At 36.1% G+C, this 21,097-nt stretch overlaps 1 protein-coding gene and 1 long non-coding RNA gene across 4 annotated transcripts in view; one reads left to right on the top strand and one right to left on the bottom strand.

The window, feature by feature from the left end:
* The window catches only part of LOC132142727 (microtubule-associated serine/threonine-protein kinase 1-like), a 45,708-nt gene extending 31,064 nt beyond the window's left edge, over positions 1–14,644 (bottom strand). The window contains exons 1-2 of one of the 2 annotated variants that reach the window (XM_059552819.1): positions 14,166–14,644; positions 8,006–8,037 (exon numbers count right to left, since the gene is read on the bottom strand). In XM_059552819.1, coding sequence (XP_059408802.1) covers positions 8,006–8,037; positions 14,166–14,216 — 83 coding nt within the window. In that variant the 5' untranslated portion in view covers positions 14,217–14,644. Of the gene's footprint in view, positions 1–781; positions 851–8,005; positions 8,038–14,165 lie in introns of those variants that run through there. The other variant, XM_059552820.1, reaches the window with a different exon arrangement.
* LOC132142004 (uncharacterized) lies at positions 4,562–6,833 on the top strand. 2 transcript variants are annotated; one of them, XR_009433994.1, is made up of 3 exons: positions 4,562–4,795; positions 6,150–6,337; positions 6,369–6,833. It is a non-coding gene; the product is annotated as an uncharacterized LOC132142004 (long non-coding RNA). The 2 variants fall into 2 exon arrangements; XR_009433993.1 differs by lacking the exon at positions 4,562–4,795 and having other exon boundaries at positions 5,608–6,337.
* Positions 14,645–21,097: the final 6,453 nt, after the last annotated feature.

The following is a 21,097-nucleotide window of genomic DNA, read 5'->3' as shown; positions in this document are numbered from 1 at the left end:
CTGTGTCTAATCAGATGATTAACACAAGAAATTTTATATATTTTCTTCTAATACAGTTTAGACCAATTTTTTTTCTATTCTTTTCTATTCTTTAATGAATAGAAATTAAATTTTATAAATGTCTTTACTGTCACTTTTGAACAATTTAATGCATCTTTCCTGAATATTTTGAATATTTGAATATATATTCGCAAAAATGTACTGTATAATAAAGAATATCATATAATTATATAATTAAATATAATAGGCTATAAATTTTCATTTATTTTCAGTTTGTCATTTTTTTGTTACATGGCATTAAATATTTATAACATCATATTATTATTTTATATTTCATTAAATTTGTAATATATTTTAAGTATTATTATTATGTAAATAATGCAAAAAATGTGTGTGATGCACCATTGGCAGGTGTGGCAGAAAGTCATTTTTGGTTCTGGTTATTGGCAAACACAGATAATCTCAAAACGGCCATATAATGAACAACCAGTTAACCACCCTGACCGATATATCGGTCTATCACTACTTCAACAGAAAGACAAGACCTCACGAGTTCAACATGCAAACACACTTGCAAAACACAAGCTGTCATCCCTCCATGAACCAGCCGAGAGACGATGACATCAGTGTAAACAATCACAGCGCATCATCATCATCATCATCATCAAAAATATCGAAATTACCAGCACCAATTTATCAGAAAAATCTAACTCGAGCAGCACATTCTGATGAGTCATAACTGCAAGTGCGAGCCAAATAACTCTCTCTCTCTCTCTATTACCTTTTGGTTCGGCGGAACATGTTGCTATCCAGGACGGGCGGTCGGCAGGCGCACATGCGGCGATGAGAGTGACAGTGCGTGTGGCTGAGTGATGGAGATACAGAGAGAAAGAGAGAGAGAGAGAGGGAGAGAGAGAGAGAGAGAGAGAGAGAGAGAGAGAGAGAGAGAGAGAGAGAGAGGGAAGGTGGCTCTCAAGGGTGATGTGCCAAGCCAGGAAGTAAAGACAGCGAGAGAGAGAGAGAGAGAGAGGACTCATAGGAAGAGTGTCAGCATGTGTGTGTGGCCATTAAAAGCCTATCAGAGCTCAGGACTCAGGACTGTTAATGGAAATCTAAATGACACATGGGAGGGATAAAAAGAAAGAGAGGAAAGGATTATGTTGATCTTGTTCAACATAAAATATAACACAGGTCATTTGGACCCTTAAACATGAACGCTCCAATCGGATTGGTCCACTTTATTGTTCCACAAGATATTTTTAAGCCTTTTAATATTAAATATATCTTAATATGTATGCATGTTAGAATCTGCAATGAAATGCCTTAAATAATACAGTACATATAATAATAATAATGATATTGTTATAATTCAAATGTTTTATATTTGAATATATTGTAAACTGTAATATATTCCTGTGATGCAAAACTGAATTTTCAGCATCATTCATCCATTCTTCAATGTCACATGATCCTTCAGAAATCACTCTAATATGATGATTTGATGCTCTGTTATTAGTGTTGTTATTATCTTAATATTTATGTATCTGCACAGAAATGTCATGCATTTTTTTTCAGAAAATCAACATTTAAATCAAACATAGTAAATATACCAACATCAAGTTGTGAATATAGTACAAATCCAATTAAACATAAGCACATGGTTTGCAGTTGCACACCATTTTGAACAGAAATATATATATATAAAAAAGTATACATTATTTCTTTATAATTTCTTTATTTCTTTATATATTTCTTTATATATTTCTTCATCTTTTCTTTATAAAAATGCATGTAAAATTTATATTTTTAATAATCAGCATAATAAAACATAATAATATATAATGGAAATATTTATTAAGATTTTTCATTAATAATTTTAATATAAGAAAAATTCCACAAAAATATCAAATTTGTGAATTATTTTTGAAAATTTATGTCTAATTAATCACTGAATAGGAGTTTTTATTAAACTCACTGAGACTGTCTAAATTGTCTTAAAGGGGTGGTTGATCAGCTTTCTTTTTTTCCGAAAGCTTGATTTTGTTCATGGGGTGTTTGTTCATGCATCGTAAAAAAAAAAAAAAAAAAAAACATTATTTTCACGTATTTTACCTTTATTCTACACCGCTGTTTCCATTCTTGTCAAAACGATCTGTTGAGTTCCTGGTTCTATTAAGCCCCTCCCTTAGAAATACGCAGTGGGCTCTGATTGGTTAGCGGGCTCAGTGTGTATGTGAATTGATTCAAGAAGATGAATGTAATTTTCTAAATTGTATGTAATGTTAATTTTCCCAAGTTTTAATCAGACACATTGTAAGAGCGAAGCACATTATATTAATGGATTAATTTATATTATACCACAAGTCTTTGGCACTTATACTTGGATGCTTACATCTGATTGGTCGATTTCATTGTGATGGCTACAGAGCCCCACCCATCTCTCTCTATGTACCAGGGTATATAAAAACTGACATCATCTCTGTGCCTTAGCTAGCTCACAACAATAAACCTTGTCTGAACCTTCGAATCGCGTCATGTCCCTGTCAGGAGGATCTGTTGGGACTGCGAGGGCCGGGGTCTCCCAAATCACACAGACACAGCTGCACACAAGCCCAGACACACATTAAAAGCTGCTCATTTCAATAATAAATGATCTGGAAGGTGGAAAGAGAGATGAAATATTGATGAGAGAGAGAGATGCAGATGAGCTTTTGGGAGTTACTGGGACAAATTCATAGAAGGGAAAATATGACCAGGAATAATGGATGGAGGGAGGACATGTGTGACCAGCCCAGTCTCACAATGGAAACGTCACACTAGTAGGGCTGGACAGGGCTATATGACATACAGTATATAAAGAAAAAATTGTATAAAACATATTAAGAAAAGATTTATATAGATGGATAGATCTCATAGACTTCATGCTTAAAATAAAGTCAATGTATTCTCAAAATAAACCAACAAATTCATAAAAAATAACATCAAAAACACCCAAAGATAACTAAATACATTGCTAGAGTGGCTGTGTAGTTTTGTGGATGTAAGACATTCTGAAAGTCACGGCGGTCCAGACAGCAGTGAGTCTGTATCCTGATTATAGCTGGCGCGGTTCGGACGTCCTGGAAATGTCATATTGATTGTCTGCTGATTAATCTGTATCAGCCTAATTAAACAGCGTGACCCATACTGAGCACAAAAGACCCATCTGTTATTAGCTGCCATAAGAAACTACAAAAACCTTAAAACACTTCTTTGTCTCTTCACAAGCCTCCCAAGAGAGCTCTGTTCACACACACACACACACACACACATTTGAGCACCTGTGTTGTACTGTATGTGTCAGTCAGTGGAGAGGCTCTTTATAGCAGGTTTGTGAATGCTAATGGTGGTGTCACAGTCCACAGTAGAGCCAATTACAAACAACAGCCATTCTGATCTGATCAGCATACAAAAAGCCAAAACTTTCACAGGAGCTAACGAAGCCCACACACTCTGTGACACTAAATGTGTGAAACGGAGGTGTTGTGGTGCTATATATATAGGCGATAAACAGGCAGAAGATCACACAAGTGTTCAGTATAGACAAGCATAGAGATGCAGGAAATGCATCCAGGGAGTCTCTCACACCAGAGAAAGGTTCAGCACCAAGGCCAGCGTTTCATTCATTATCTGTACAGCTCAAACTCTACAGTTCTGGCTCTCAACTGGTTTTGCTTAAGGAGAGAATTTCACACTGGACAGCAACATGGTTCTAAAATTGCATATTGTTGAACAGTTAATGTCCTTCAGATAAACTATTAAAGTGATTAACTCTAGAAATTCAAGGTTTCATGTTTTCTGAACCCAATAATTTACTGCACAATGTACACTATGGTTGCCAAAAACCATGGATACTCATGTGCAAGTTTCTAATTTAGTCTATTTCCTTGCACAATTTATGGCTTTTGCTGATCTTGGCATCTTTGATATTATTACTAGTGTATCACTGCATCCCTGCATTACTGCACAAGTGTATAGCGGCATTTCTGCAATGCTGCACTGAAGTATTACTGTAATCCTGCATTATTGTACTAGTGGATTGCTGCATTCCTGAATGTTGCACTGATGTATCATTGTGTCCACCACATACTGTTGCACTTTAGCATTACTGCACTGAAGTATTAGAGTGTCCCTGCATTACATTATAACTTCCTGTGCTCTTGAACTACTCTTGAACTACTGCATTAAGGCCCCGATATACTTCAAACAATGTTTGTTTTCATTATTGGTTCGGGAGCAAAATGAAGTTCGAAAAGGCTGAGCGACGGTATACAGTTTCCGAACTTTCCAACACCTAGTTTATCTAATTTATGTTGCTAGTGACTTGGAGATGTTGTTCTCCAGCCGCCTGCCTTCCTTAGAATTAGAAACGACCCAGGAAAAAAAAAACTGCACTTCAAAGAAGGTGGCGTTCCATGACACACCCACCGATTGTGTAACCGCCACTGACCAATGGTAGCTCAAAGGTGTTTAGGAGCCAAAACGAACTCCCCCAGAAAGTTTGCTTTGGTCAACTTTTTCGAGATGGGTATAAACGGAGGTCGGAGCCAGCTCCAAATGGGCGGGTCAGCTCCAAATGGGTGGGACTTCAGCTCCAAGGTGGCTGTACAAACCTCCAGAGTCTTTTGATTGGTTTATTTAATGTCATGGGGTTAATGCACGCTGCGAATCCCCCCCCCCCCCAAAAAAAAAGAAAAAAAAAGACTACGTCAACTTCCCAAGGCTTTTAAGCGTCAAGAAAGAGGAGTTTGAAGGGGTAAGTTTAGACTTGTACAACGTATTACAAATTGTGAAAAAGTGCAATATCTTGGCGGTTGGTTTTAGTCTTGACGTAGTTGAATCATGATTACAAGCTCATTGCATTCAAGTTTGAAAATGGGAGGACATTCATGTGCAATTTTTTACTTCAAAACTCATATTTACGATTATTCCGAGAGCACGTGAAGACAGCATTAGCAGCACAGATAAATTACATCTTTATTGTGTCTGTTACCCTTTTGTGCTAAATATTTCTGCAATACATATTTAGGATTTACGCTGCAGATTACGGACACTGAAGACCATAAGCAGGTATTGTGACAAACGTTACGTAAAATATGTGTGTATTATAACTGCACTTATATTTGAACGATAAATTCAAATTTTTAATATAATTGGTACCGTGTTCCATAAGAATGAGTCTTAGTTAAAACTCTTAACTGATTATGCTTGACTGTAACAAAGCTGGTCATTGTTTCAAAACCTGCTGTTATATTTTTAAAATGTTATCTATTTTTACGTGTAACGTTAATCCAAATAATGTAATGCAATTGAAACATTTGGTTTAATTACCAAATTCATTTTTCAATTAAATAATCATAACAGTGGATATATGAGGATAACTGCAGTGTCCACTACCATGCATTACATATCAACAGGTGTAGAATTAATTTTGTCATTGTAGGAAACACAAACAAACAAAAACATTATGTGTAAACTTTCTGTTACAGAAAGTTCAAGTCTCTCTCTCTGCATACACAAAGGATCGCTTTCCTGTAAGCTTTTTTTTCTATGCATCAAAATGTGTAATTTATTTTTTCTGAAGATTTTTGACTAATGTGTGTGTGTGTGTGTGGGGGTCTTTGTGTGGATAAATTATGTTCATACTTTAAAGGTGGACATTTGCAACAGCGCTTGTCCCTAAAATTGCTCCAGGGGTATGGTCAGAGACTGTCCTAAATGACAAATGATGGAATGTAAATGACATTAAATTCTGTGGACGTCTTACATAAATGTGCATTGTACTTTAGTTAATGTTAACTTGTCAACAGTGAATTATTTTAGGATGTCATTGGACTGAATGTTTAGTGACTAATGGCACTTCATTCCAGTAAAAATATAATCCATAGCCTTGGAGTGAAAGCAGCTGCAAAGTGTTCCAATGCTGATAAAAATCAAGCAGGTTAAAACCTCAGGTTCCTTAAATATCTGTTCTATAGGATAGTTAGGGGTTTTGAATGGTTTTGAAGTCTGGTGCTCACCAGGCCTTCATTTATTTGTTCAGAAATGCAGTAGAAACAGTCATATTGTAAATTGTAATAATATTTTACAATAACTCTTTTCTATTTGAGGCAGCAGCGGATCTACCCCAATCATCATAAACGGGACCCCAGTGGAGAGAGTGAGCAGCTTCAAATACCTTCAGATCCCCTGTAAAGAGTAGCTGAGCACATCTCCAGAACATCTCTCCTTTCTCTACAAGACATCCACACCAGAAGATGTAAATCTAGGGCTGTTAAGATCCTTAAAGACCGGTGAGGTCTGGAAATCCACTGTTTCATCTGCTACAGTCAGGCAGACACTTCTGCAGTCTGATGGCAAAGACGGAGAGGCTCAGGAGGAGTTTCTTCCCTCATGTTATCAGACTACTAAACATGGACATTAAACACACTGAACTTTATAGACTGGTTGTTTAGGGCTACCCAATAACTCTCTGCACACTGCGCTTTTTTGACAGAACCTACCTATGCAATTCATCCTCACTGCACATTGTTTACATCTCTGCACATCATCTTTGTAGCAGTTTCTGTGTAGCATCTCTACAAATCATCTGTGTAGTTGTTTAATATATTGTGTATATTTCATTATTTGTATTTAATTATCTCCAAAAATAATAATTTTTATTTTTTTTCCTGTTGTTTCATTATTTGTATTTAATTTTCTCTTATTTTTTTGTACAGTCTAAAAAGAGTATGCCAGACCTACATTTCACTGCTTTTTGCATGTCATATAACAAATAAAACTTGAATTTTTAATGGTGTGGAGCGTTACCTGTGATTGAGTTGGTGATAAAAAGGAGATGGGGAAAAGAGTGTCTTAATTTAGACTTTGGTACCATTAATATTTTCCTCTTAAGTCTTGGAATGTTTTTTTATTATTATTAATTCTTGTATTACTATTTAGATTTTTTCTTTTTTTAAATTAAATGTTTATTTGTAAATTTTACTTCCACGTGTGGCCTTTTGTAATGTTGTTTCACTTAGAGCCAAGGAGGTTGTAACAATCTAAACAATATAATTCTCCCTCAGATTTCAAACTGCATTAAAGAAAAACATTAACATACAGTAAACATTTTATTGCTCTAAATTACTCATTACTTTTCTTGAAACTGATATAATTATGAAATTAATATTTAATTTACTTGAATGTTTGCAGTTGTCACAAAATTATATAACAACTTCTTGTTAATAAAATTTAAACTACAATACATCTGTAATAAATCTGCAATAAATCAATAAAAACAACAATAAATCTGTTTTTCATTAGTATCGCTACTTTATGCCATCCTCATTCGCGCCTACCCCTGCAATGACGCAATGTGAAATTTCCGCTTAAACCCCGCCCATTTGTAAAGCCCCGCCCACTATCGGCAAAAGTTCCTCCCACTTGGAGGTCTCAGTGAAGTCCCGCCCACTTGCGGCAAAAGCTCCTCCCACTTGGAGGTCTCCGGGCTGCAGCGATACCTACTTGACTTTTTCTAACTGCAGAAACAAACTTGAAACGAACTTCGTTTTGGCCTGATTTTGTTCAAAATTACATAATACCAGTTCATGCTTTGATTTTGTTAGAAGTATATCGGGGCCTTTACTCCCACATTATTGCCCTACTTCACTATAGCAGCATCATATTACTCAACATTTTTCCTCTGCTTACTCAAATTCACCTTCAGTGATGCAAGACCAGTCTCCGATTTCCAACTTTAGCTCGTCATGTTCATTCACCACATCAACTATTTTCAATGTCGGCAGGCATAGTGAAAAATGTACACAAGTCTATGGTTGTTTGTTTCAGATTAGTTTTGGGAAAAGTGTTTTTATTGAGTACCACATTACACTAGGTCCCAACAATAACAAAAAAAGGTCCACAGACAACATTTGAAGAAACAAATGCAGAATTAACTCAGGTAAAGTGGATTTGCTACACTCACCCACTGCTCTTCCTGGGCAAGGGAAGATCCTTCTGGAAAAGAAAGAGTGATTATATTACCCAGTGTAAAATGATACCATCAATAACTGCTCAGTACCATTTGGATTCAGGACATAAATATCTTGATGAAACCAAACTGGAATAATCTTATGCCAGCTGACATTCATTATGACCCATAATGCTTTTCAGATCTCTGAGAGGGAGGAAGGCACTTAGGGGAGAACAATCCCCAAAACATTAAACTGGCCAATTACACAAACAAGGTCACTGGAGAGAGCGAGCGAGAGTGTCCATGTTAGATAGCGGGGAAGAGGCCATGCTGGCGCTTGTGATGGTACACTAAGGGCTTCAGTCGGGGGGAAATGACTTCACCCACTGTGACTCACTTTGATGACATTGTGTGTGACAAGGACTTTCCTGCCAGCATGACTGGCGCCACTGAGCAACTGATGGAGGATTAAGTGGACAAATAGTCTGTGGCCAATGTGTGTGTGTGTGTGTGTGTGTGCTGTGTTCTGCACTTCATAGACACTTTAATTTTTGAATTTATAACCATAAAAAAGACCAACAAAATATGAGACTTTGAGTCCTTTAAGAATCTTATACTGTATTAATATAAATTGCTGCCAATAAGTGAAGTGAAGTGACATTCAGCCAAGTATGGTGACCCATACTCAGAATTTGTGCTCTGCATTTAACCCATCCGAAATGCACACACACAGAGCAGTGAACACACACACACACACACACACTGTGAGCACACACCCGGAGCAGTGGGCAGCCATTTATGCTGCGGCGCCCGGGGAGCAGTTGGGGGTTCGATGCCTTGCTCAAGGACACCTAAGTCGTGGTATTGAGGGTGGAGAGAGAACTGTACATGCACTCCCCCCACCCACAATTCCTGCCAGCCCGGGACTCGCAACCTTTCGATTGGGAGTCCGACTCTCTAACCATTAGGCCACGACTTCCCCAATATAATATAAACATATAAAAGCTATAACAAACAAGTATGAGATGAAAACCAATAGCTGACAGAACACATTTAGTATAGATTCATACCAGTGTTGCTATTGTTAACTAAAACTAAAACTAAAACTGAAGAGCCGGTGGAAATAAAAAGATGAATAGAAAGGATGCAGCAGCTGACAAATGAGGCCAAGGAGACAATGAGGGAAAGCAAAGGCATTAGAGAGCAGCTCAATTCATTACATAAGAAAAAGGACTGAACCCTTCAAAGGCCTCTGTGGATGGATGTCTCGCTTACTTAAAACAGCCTCTTTTTTCATTTTAACAAGATTTCACATCTTCGGAAGGACATGTGAGAGATGACAGTGCAAAACTCATGTGTTGTGCTGTTGCCAAAAAGTTAGCACATTCTCCACAGTGCATCTGTAGAAGTTATAGAGTATTTGTGGTGATGTGCCAAACTTCCTTAGTATCCTAAGGAAGTACATTCTTTGCTTGGCCTTCATTACTAATTTCACTGTGTTATCTGTCCACTTGAGGTCCTCGCAGATGTGCACACCAAGGAAGATTGTTAGTCTCACACCATGTGACCAGTTCAGACACTTCTTTCCGGTATGCAGTCTCATCATTGTGACTGTGGTGTCATCTGCCAATTTGATGACGTTGTTAGGATGCATAGGGCTGAGTACACACCCTGAGGATTGCCTGTGTTCATTAAGATGGTGCTGGAAGAGTGTTTTTTTTAGGTCTACAGGTGAGGAGGCTCAGGTAATGCAGCTTGTTTATGAGTTTTAATTGGATGATAGAGTTGAATGCCAAATTAATAACTGTAATCAATCAAAAGCAGTCTGGCAAAGCTGTCTTTATTTTCCAGGTAATTATGCTAACAGCTCATTTCTCCTCTATACAGGCATTTAGTAATCACACCATTGTATTACATATGATTTATTATTTATTTCCACCAGATGGTAACCATCTGCCTTTCATGCATTGATTTTTGATTATTATTATTATTTTTATTAAACACTGTATTTACTTATATTTGTATTATTTTATATAGGGTAATTTATATGGGTAATTTAGAGGTTGTCTATTACCATGAGATGCATTTAAAGATATTCTCTAGTACCACATCAAACTTAAAGTTTTGCCATTCTCTTTGCATCTTTCTGCTCCTCTCTGTAGGGAGTGCGAGTACAGGAAAAAGAAGCTGTTATTTTCTATGCAGCTGCACTTCATTTACATTTTCACGTAGTTCCATTCACCTCTTTGAACTCTATTCTAAGAACAGTGATGAAACAAGCAAAGAGATTCTCTGCTGTGTTGATCCTGCTATATCTTTATTGTTCACTCATTAGAACACTGTTTCCAGATCTTTGTTTGGATGTATATTTGAACTAAATCTCGGTTACCCCACACATTTAAATCCAATCTTTACAAGCTTCAAGCAAATAATCTTCTGGTTATCCGCTGAAGTACTGAACCACTATTGATCAGTGATTTGAAATGACCAAGCTTGAAACTGCAACAGATGTTAACTCTAATGCAATGTCTGGTTTCAAAAACCAGTCTATTTTATGATGTGATGACGTCCCAATACTGCTGTATGTACATACTTCAGTCAATTAAGTATGCAATTGGGATGCAAGTACCTTCCCAAGGCTGTGTTTCTCTCACGCCCAATGAAGTGGCTACGAACTGAATCAATATAAGATGCAGAAAGTAACATATCCATAGCATGCACTTGACATAATGGCAAAAGACAATATTGACAAACACCCGACTCATTAAGTCTGTGAACTTCCAGACCGGTGATGAATAACATCCAGCCTACAGCTGAGACTAATGAAACAGACTAGGCTCTGCGCCCAGAAAAGAGAAAGCCCCATCCTTCCAACTGGAGATAAAACGAGGGACGGAAAAGAGAAATGAGGTTAATAACAGAGTCACCAGACTGGGCTGTCAATCAAAACACAGCTAGAGAGATTCACCTGAAATAACTTATTAAATCACTTACTTTTAGCAATATAATACAAAAACATATATCACACCATATATCAAACATATATCACACATATATCATACCTACTTAAAGATAAAGGGTGAAAACAGGAAAATTCAGACACTTTCTGATGATTTTTTATGCTTTGTTTTAAAAGTAAGAGCCAGATCTCTACATCAATGGCATCCCTTAAGTCAACTTAATGCTGTTTTTAGTAAAGGAAGAATATAAACATAACAATACATAATTACTAGTATGATTAATTTGAGTGAATCAGTTCACACTGTTGATTAATTGATTCAAAACTCTAACAGAACATTTAATTGTCATGATTAAAAAAAGACCCAGGATGCTTGTTATAGTTTTGTGTTTCAGCATAGTCTACTGTTACAATCATTGTTTCCACAAAAATATGAAGGAGCACAACTGTTTTCAACACTGGTAATAATAATATTAATAATAATAAAGAAAAAACATTTGAGCAGCAAATCAGCAGATTAGGATCATGTGACAATGAGGACTACAGAAATGGCTGCTAAAAAAGTCCAAATGAATTTAAACAGAAAATTGTCGTTTTTTTTGTAATAATATTTTCAAAATATATATATTTTATTTGACTATATTTATGATCAAATAAATGCATTTGTGAGCATAATAGACTTTTGAAGGAGAGTGTAAATCTAGGTATTACTGTTTTTTTTTACAATGTTTTGTTACATTAAACATATTAAATAAATGAATACACTACAAATATACTTTTAATTTAGTGACAATACAATTATTTTCAACTAGATTTTACTCTATTATATGTCTTACATTTACATAAACATCACATTATAGTGGGAGACATACTGAAAATCATCAAAAGGCTGAAAAATATCAAGATCATTTTTATTGCCCAGCCCTATACTTTATATATACTGTACATACAGTACGTGCACTCTATGATATGTATTCCCCCTTGGCTGAAAGCTGTAAGGCTGCCATTAACTTCCTAATGGGGCATGAAGAGCAAACTTCGTCTCAGGAAAATCAGACCCTCCCTAAAGTCCATCTCAATATCCAGTCGGCTCTGATAGCTTTATGGTATGGACTTGAATGTGTGTCGAAGAGGTGTGTGTATCTGTTTCTGTTAGCATTTGCCTCGGTAAGCATTTATAAGACTCAAAGTGGTTGCTCGTGAAATCTATGCGTCCTGTATGCACATACACCGATCCGAGTGTTTTCTATTGGACTGTGGGTTTTATGTAGCTTTGATGCACCTTTACTCAATAATCCAACTGTTAAGCTGCCTTCCCAGAATTCCCAAGGGGTCAATTCCCAAGTGAACAGGTTTCTCAGAAGTGCTCCCTAAAACAAAGCCTTGAGTTGCTTAAAACTCTCTGGCAACCCTGAAAGCAACTAATTTGTGGTCTACATTTAATCTCCCAGAATACTTTGCAGGCTGAAAGCCAGTGCAACATCACATGTCATAGATCCAAATGGCTTTTTGAAAGCAGAGCTGCAAACCTGGATAAGTGTTTCATGGGGTACAGATCCTGAATAAGAGAGTGGTATTATGTTAATGTTTTCATTAGACCTAAAGAGGACTTTTTAAATGTTCACTTTTTTTCATAGAAATTTGTTTTATATATAAAGGTCCAATTATGATTTTAGTATTCTTTGTGTCAAAAACAGTTACTAATAAAAGTAATTAAGTATTTCTGCCTTATAATTTCCATCCTCCCGCACTTAGAATACAACGCTGCTGTACCTTTAAGACTTCTACGCAAATGTCCTCTTTACATGTGAAATGAGATGCTGCACTTTGCTGCATTTAAACACGTTTAATAGAGTTTTTAGCTGCCCCGTTCTTAGACTAAAGAGAATTAGAATCTGACGTTCATAAAAATAAAAATAAAAAAGACATTTAAATGAACAATTTTGAAATAATTAGAAACCTTGTTTAAAAAAAAAATCAAGCCACCCATATTTAAAGATCTGCAGAGTGTTGGGTGCTACACACAGCCAAGACATTTTCGCTGGAACATATTGTAATGTTTGACTTTTAATGAAATACACAATGTTAGGCTCTGAAGTTTAGTTACAGATTATAAATATATATGAGCAGCTAAACCAGATGACCAGCACTTTAGGATAAAGTATAAACACTGAATTCTCCAATTTTCCAGTAAAAGAGCTTAATGGTGCTGAGCTTTCAGCAAAATGTCTAGCTGTCTGGGGTGGAGTACAGCAGATCAGCTGGAGCTTGAAAATGACTTGTTTATTTTGAGAAGTGAAAGAGAGGAAGTGAAAGTAATACGCACACATTTTGTTTTGACTTCATATAACAGCAGATGGTTTCCGCACTGTACCAACAATAATACGACAACTCAAAACCTCTTTTATGTTTTTTTTTTTCTTTCTTTTCTGTTTATGTTGCTCTGGGCAAGATCTGGCCTTGAAAACAAGATGAAAACAATAACTCCCAAACCACGAGGCAAATATGAACTCCTGTGTGTATGCTGAAACCTAGTGAGTTACTGACAATGAAAACAAACTAATCTGGTTTTAATAACACTTCATATTTAAATTCTGTTGGGCAAAGAATTAGTGTTGAGAAAAGTTTTTAAGTGTTAATAAACTGCACAGTGCAAACTAGATTAATAAAAAAACATATTAGATTAATACGAGCCGGATTATTTATTTATTAGTCAGAGTTCAGTGAGTTTTCATACAGGAGTTACTTACGAAGAACAAACTCAGATTTTTAGTGCACTAAAAAGTGAACTTAGTAAAAAAAAGTTCGTTTTTTTTGCCATTTGACTTGTTGAAATATAGGAATAACTCATAAGTGCCAAATGTATGATACTTTTTGCTTTTTAAGCTTAAAAAGCTCCATTGTCCATCCATTGGAAAGGCACTGAAAAGAAATTTCACACCGCTTTGCTAACTTAAATGACACACCCTCTCCAGAACCCGCCTTCCGAGGACGCGCCAGCCAATCCGATGTCAGAAAAAACCCGACCGCGCCAAATGATTGACAGTCTGATGGCGTTTCTGATTGGTTCCCTCGATTAGTCAGCTGTGCTTTCTCGGGATATCGATTTAAGTCAATATCAGGTATGATGAGAGACATTTATGTGGGCTGTTAAAAATACACCTTTAACGTGATCAACTTTGTAAACTAAGATTATACAAAACGTCATCTCACCTGCATCCTCCGCCTGCGGATGATACCGGAGTCATCTATGGCATCGCTCATCTCGTTTTGTCAGTCCAAAAAACCCTTCACCGATCACATCCAAGTCCACGTGGTGACAGACGCCTACAGATGAAGCTCAGAAGTTTATCCCCGTTTGTATCTCCCTCCTCGGGTTGAGAAGATCATGGGCGTTGCAAAGCGATGCGCGCTACACATCAACAACAAACACTCTGCTGATGAAAAGAAAGCACACCAGATAACTGTTCAAAATAAACAGGAATATCGTGTTATAATCACTAAAACGCACCGATCGCCGCGACCAGGGTCAGTGTGCCTGGTTTGTACGGTCAGAAACGAGTATAAGATTCATCTTGATCTTCACTTTCTCTGTGCGCGGGCGCGTGCTTTCAGAGAGGTCCATCTGGACATCTGGCGCACTAACGAGACATCCAGCCGCACTAATGGACCACAGTCTGTCCCACAGAGGACATCGCCATCATATCATATTCGCCGGCAGCTGGAGCAGTAATGGCATCGTTTATGTGAAATGCATCCTGGTTTGATTGCTGTCGTGAGCTTCTTTTTGAATGAAGTACAGTAACCATCCTTTCCTGACCTGTGCTGTACTGATGAGCGCGCGTCAAATCTGCACTAGCACCTACCGCCTCTGATGCTGAGGGATCCACACACACTGTGTACTATAGCCTCAGTAGCCTGGAGAATACATACGCCTGTGTGTAATGCATCTTCTCACTCTGAGGGAGAAGCACGGTAACCCTTTGAGCTCTGAACTGAAGTAAACCTAGGAGGCGGCCAGCAGAAGTCTATGGAGTCAAGCTCACTAACAAGTGCAGAGCCAGAGCTGGAAGTTTTGGGATTCTGGGACATTAAAAAAAACAACAACAAAAACAACAACAACAAAAAACGATCTGACAACACGTCTAGGTCAGAAATCTATTTTATTATGCGTAATTTAATTTTAATAATGAAAATATATAATAAAAAATAAATAAAATTATGTATTTTATTATAGCTATTTGATAATTAGAATATATTTGTTATATATTGTAATACATTAAAAAATGTTTTCTGTGTAATGCATTCAAAATCTCTTCATTTAGTGCGTCACATTTAATAAAATAAAATTTATAATGATTTATATTATTGTAATAAATGTTATAAAATATAGAATTTAATACAAAATTATATATATATATATATATAGTGTGTGTGTGTGTGTCTGTGCTTTTTTATTATAATGTAATGCATTTACTTAATTTCTTAAATTGTGTCTAGGCCATATTTAATAATAAAAAAAACACATTTCTCATTTTCATTTAGTTTATGTACTACAACAACTAAAACTAAAATTAAATTAATATAAAGTATAGAATAAAGAATAATGCAAACTATAAAAAGAGTGATGAACCAGCATTTGTCACAGTTTTTATTAAGCGCATAACCGTGTGTGTTCACGTGGGTGTGTGTGAGTGGAAATATTAGGCTTCCCCCAAGGTGTGGTTTCCTTGTTTAGTTTAGATGAAATCTGTTACATATTTCACTGAGACAATATGTTCATTTGAACGGTGTTGAGGGGGGATTGTCCACCTGACAATGACAACAGTGTCAAACTAAATGGTAGAACGTGCCGTATCCTAGAAACAGCAAAAACAAATGCCATTCTCTCCAAGCAAAGTCCATTATAACATCACAGTACAACATTTAAACAACCACACTGACATATTTACACTGACATATCACACTGATCATATTTAAATATACATATTTAATATATGTAATTATACTTTTTTATATTATACACGCGTTTAAATATATATTTTAAGACAAATTAAATGTTTCATTGTGATGTCTAACCCCTAACGATGCATGAAGTCACTCACACATTCTTGCATGTGATTTGCAGGGAGAAAATTATACTGGCAGTCTTTGAATTTCAAAAAACACCATTTAATGTGTTTTTTAAGCCTTATGTTTTACAAGGACACAAGAAGTGTCAGAACACACACACTCAAGCTCATACTATATATGTCAATTCTTATCCGAAAAGATGAAATGTCAATCCATTGTGTGATTTTGCTTGTGTTTTTCTGTTAACATTAAAAGGCACACTGGCTCGCTCACATATTCTCTTACTTTCGCACACACACACACACACACACACACAAGCTCAAAAGCTCAAAAGCTGTAGGCAAGCAGAATGCAATCAGCCATAAAAGAAAAGATGCACCCACGAGGAATCTCTAATCAGAAGCTTAGCTGCCTTAGAAACCATTACATGAGAGAAAGACAAACACCACGGGGAAACAACATCAAATCATCCATATACACTGAGAACAACACCACTAATCAACTTGTAATGCTGTTTACAAGATTATATACCAGCACCACTGCTTTAAAATAAGCAGGAAAGTGAAGTATGAAACAGGTGAAGAGCTCACAGTTTTCAACTGGTGGGTTCCAACCGAAAAATGTGCTGCTGATCTGTTTTGATAGGGTCAGGTCAGGGACAGTGGAGGTAAACATAAAATATAAAAACATACATAAAATGCATAATGTCATGCAAAGGAAAGGACAACAATTTTTGAAAACGGAGGAGAAAATGCAACAGTATTTTGGTGCAAATTAATCTGTCAAATTAGACGGATACCATGGATAAGTTGTGTGACACGCGTTTTATTAAGGTCCTTGAGACAAACAAGTTTTAAGACAATGTTAACCGTATTATTCTTTGTGTGTATATCAGTAATGAAGTTAAGTAACTTCTGGCAGTAAAAAAACAACTAGAGGCTTTGCCGTACACACACACACACACACACACAAACAAACCAGACTTAGCAAGCATGCAAGTCTGACTTACCATCAAGTGAAAGAATTAACATTGACATCTGTTGGTAGACAGTGGAAATATCCAGGGTGTTTTTGTTTTTACACTTAAGCTTTGACAAAACTCAACAAAACCCTAACAAAACAGAAAGCAACAAAAGCCATTAAAGCGAAACTATACAAAACGTAAAGGCAAGTAAAAAAAATTTTTTATTAATAAGACCAAACTGACCAGCAAGAACAAAAACATCAAACAGCAATTCAAAAAAATATTAAACCAAACATTAAATATAAGAGGCAAAAAGCTATCAAAAACTAAACTAAAAAGCAAGTAAAAGACAAGCAAAAAAGTGGAATGAAACTAAAAAGCAAGAAACTAAGCCAAACTAAATGGCAAGTAATAAAAACTATTTCAAACTAAAGCAATCAAACACTAAACAACAAAATGAAACAAATCAAAATAAAGCAAAACTGAGCCAAAAATACACAAAACTATATGAAAGAAAACAAAGCTAAACTAAACTAAACAAAGCGAGCAAAACCGAACAAAAGATAAAAACTTGCCAAAAGCAAACAAAAATGAATGAAAACAAACCACGTGAAAAACTAAAAGCGAAGCAAAACTAAAATCTTGATGCGCCTAAATGAAACTGGATGAAACTAAACAAAATTAGACAAAACTGATTGTAAGGACACAGAAGAATGCCCTGGAGATCGCAGGTAACCGTCTGTCTCCACTTTTGAGGTTGAAACAATGAAGGACTGAGATGATGCATACTAGTGTGCTGTTGGGGAATATGTGCCAGTGATTAATAATCAGGTGACTGTGACAGTTGACTGACTGAGGATCCTGGGAAACCTGTGACAAAAGCAAAGCAACAGAACTAAACAAACTCTGACATTTCAATCAAATAATGAGTAGTATTCTACACTATTCCAAACAAAGTCAATTAAGGGCACTTTAAGAGGCATATTTAAATTAGGCTAATGAAAGTCATCCTAATGACCGCAACGAAGTCTCTTTCTGACACTAATTGTTGCATCACATGGTTAATTGTTCTTGAAGTGAGCTTGTAAAGCCTAAACTGACAGTGCCAAGAACAGAGCGCTCTCATCAGCCTCGGCTGGCATTACTGAGACAGATAATTAGATTTGTCATTTATAGTTCAATCAAAACATTCACATTTTTGCTCCATTAAGGAGGCTATTTATAAAGAATAGGGGGCATGATTTATTTAGTAAAAAAATATATTTTTATATTTTTAAATATTTTTATTATTAAAAATCATTGATGAATATGAATTGAATGCAATCCAATTCTTTATACATTCAACATTCTCAATCTTACAAGTCAGACATTTCAAAACTTAATTGAATGTGTTCAAACAGTTTTGTAAAAACAAATACATATTTTTTTCTGTGCATAAATATGATTTTGTATTCATTTTTAAAAGTTGCATTTATTTATTATTTATTTGCTTGTTTGTTTTTAAGCATAATGCCGTTTTTAAATTAATTTTAAAATACATAAAAAATATAAAACAACTCCTGACACGTTCTTTTTGGACTAATAGTATTTGTGTAAGACTTCCCGTCTCTTAAATCCCTTCTCTGCATTACAGAGCCTCAGCTGGACTCCTCTTAAAGAATTAAACTCTGACTGTGCGATCCCGGTTTAGCTGACCTCTGTTATGCTATCTGTGCCACATCCCACTGACGCACACAGGAGCTGGGCTAATTTAGGGATTTAATGCTTGTTATGAGGGCAGGATGGGGTGACGATTATAAAAGAAGGAATGGACAGAAGGGGCACAGTGTTCATGAATGAACGTGTGTCTCAAAGGAGCTTGAAGCTTCTTCATCTTCAGCCTCTGAAGCCACTTCAACTTCTGTACCTAAGAAGATCCAAGTGAACCGGATTTTCCTCTCACGGGAATCATGGAATCAGTCTCTCACTCGTTACCTCGCTCAGAAGGATCCATACCACGGAGAGCCCTGAAGGTCCCGACTCGGGGGGCCTCCTCACATTTTGTGGGATCCACCATCGTCATCCTATCCTCCTACGCTGTAGCGACTCTGGCTATGAACTGTGGGAAAAAAATCCAGGATCAGAGATCGGGCGCTTTAAAAAACTGAAGCAAGAACTTCAGGGCACTTTAGCTCTAATGGTTCATGATGGAATTGCCTTATAACTCAGTTTATGTGTATGAGCTGATGTTAACAGCCTCTGCTGAAGAAAAATTACAACTAATAGAGCTGATATGATTATGATGTGTAATGTTGTAAAGCCACAGGTCAGCATCCGAGGACCATCGTTCCTGACGGTCAGCGCGAGCAGATACATGTGTCACTAAATATTGTCTCAATGTATTTATTTTTGTTCTGGATGTAACATCTAGAGAGGTCCATTACCAAATAACTTTAAGTTATTTAAATGTCTCATTTGTACTGTAATTTAGATAATAAAAGCATTCAATAATGTAATTATTTTTGTCTGTCCTTATTTACAGATTGCAGTTTTTTTATACTATAGCTATTCATTTTTTGAATTGTCATTTTCTAAATTTCAATTTTAATTTTAGTTAAAAATTTTTTATTTCTTTTTAGCTTTATTTTTTCAGTTTTAGTAATTTAGTAGACTACCTAAACTTATTTAATTTCCATTTTCATCAACGTTTTGAATCAAATATTTATATTTTATTCTTTTTGAGTTCAGTTTATTTCAATGGAAACACATTTTTACAGTTTAAGTGAACAAAAACAGCACTGATAAATACGTATTTAATTTCTTAACGGAATGTGTATGCAAAATGTGTAAAATGTGTCTCATTCATTATGAGGTGCTATAATTGAATGCCTCAAATTGTGCCATCAGTCACTAAAGTTAAAGTTAGAGACGACCTGTTTTAAGAGACCTAATGGTTTTATAATAAATAAAAAATAAAATATAAATAAGTAAATAATAAATCAGCCAGGGGTCTGTGAAGGCATAAAGGTAACAACTAATTTGAACATTAATTAGATGTTAGCCTGCGTGTAAACTGACCTAACCAATAGAGCATGCTGTTATGACTGGATTAAATGCAAACCTGTAAAGACTTAAATACACTTAAATAGAATAGACTAGAACACAGAAGATTAAAATAGCATATAGCAATATAGACAACAGCCTAATCATTTCAATGTGGAGAATTAAGAGAACTATCGGAAAATACCTTTAAAAAAACAACAACACCATTTCACCATTCAGAAGAAGGCCATTGCTAAGAGAACTGTCACATTTTTAATGTTATATTTATTTATTTTGTTTTTAGTTTATTATATATTTATTTGTACTAATATATATGCTATTCAATAAAACAAAACAAAAAAAGGACTATCTTCTATATTATTTTTGTAATGGTAATGTGCTGATACCTCATATTTGTATTAATACACCAAGTATTTTTGTTCTAATATACATGAATTGATTTTCATTGATATCTTCATATCAAACTGCATCTCAGTATGGTACAGCAATTGCTCCACATCCGACCGCGAATCACTCTAGTGGGTGGTGAAAACTGCTCAACAGATCACCGGCACCCAGTTAGCTTCCATCGAGAACATCTATCACAAGCGCTGTCTGGGCAGGGCAAGAAACATCATCAAGGATGCCTCTCACCCGACTCTTCACCCTCCTTCCATCCGGCAGGTGTTACAGGAGCCTAAGCTCCCGCACTAGTAGGATCAGGAAGAGCTTCTTCCCCGAGGCTGTGACACTTCTGAACCCCACACCACCAATCTAACCTGCACCTGCTCTCTTACTGCACTGGTCACAGTACTTTACATACATGTATTTGCACAACTCATATTTTGCACAGACTGCACATTGTTCAAGCTATTACACTGTAAACTGTCTAAAGTTGTTACTGCACAAAGCACGGTAAACTATTTCTATAAAAATTCCATTGCACTAATGTTATTTTGCATAGAATACATTGTTTAACAACACTCATCCAACTGTTATTATTACCACTGTTCTTACGTTGCTGCAGTTCATAATGTATATATAATCCTACATTGGTCTGTTCATAATGTACATACAATCCCTACAT

The sequence above is a fragment of the Carassius carassius genome, chromosome 6 (assembly GCF_963082965.1).
Source record: "Carassius carassius chromosome 6, fCarCar2.1, whole genome shotgun sequence".
In the NCBI taxonomy this organism is placed as follows: domain Eukaryota; kingdom Metazoa; phylum Chordata; class Actinopteri; order Cypriniformes; family Cyprinidae; genus Carassius; species Carassius carassius.
Note: the sequence above shows the minus strand (reverse complement) of the source record. Positions and strands in the feature narration are given on the sequence as shown.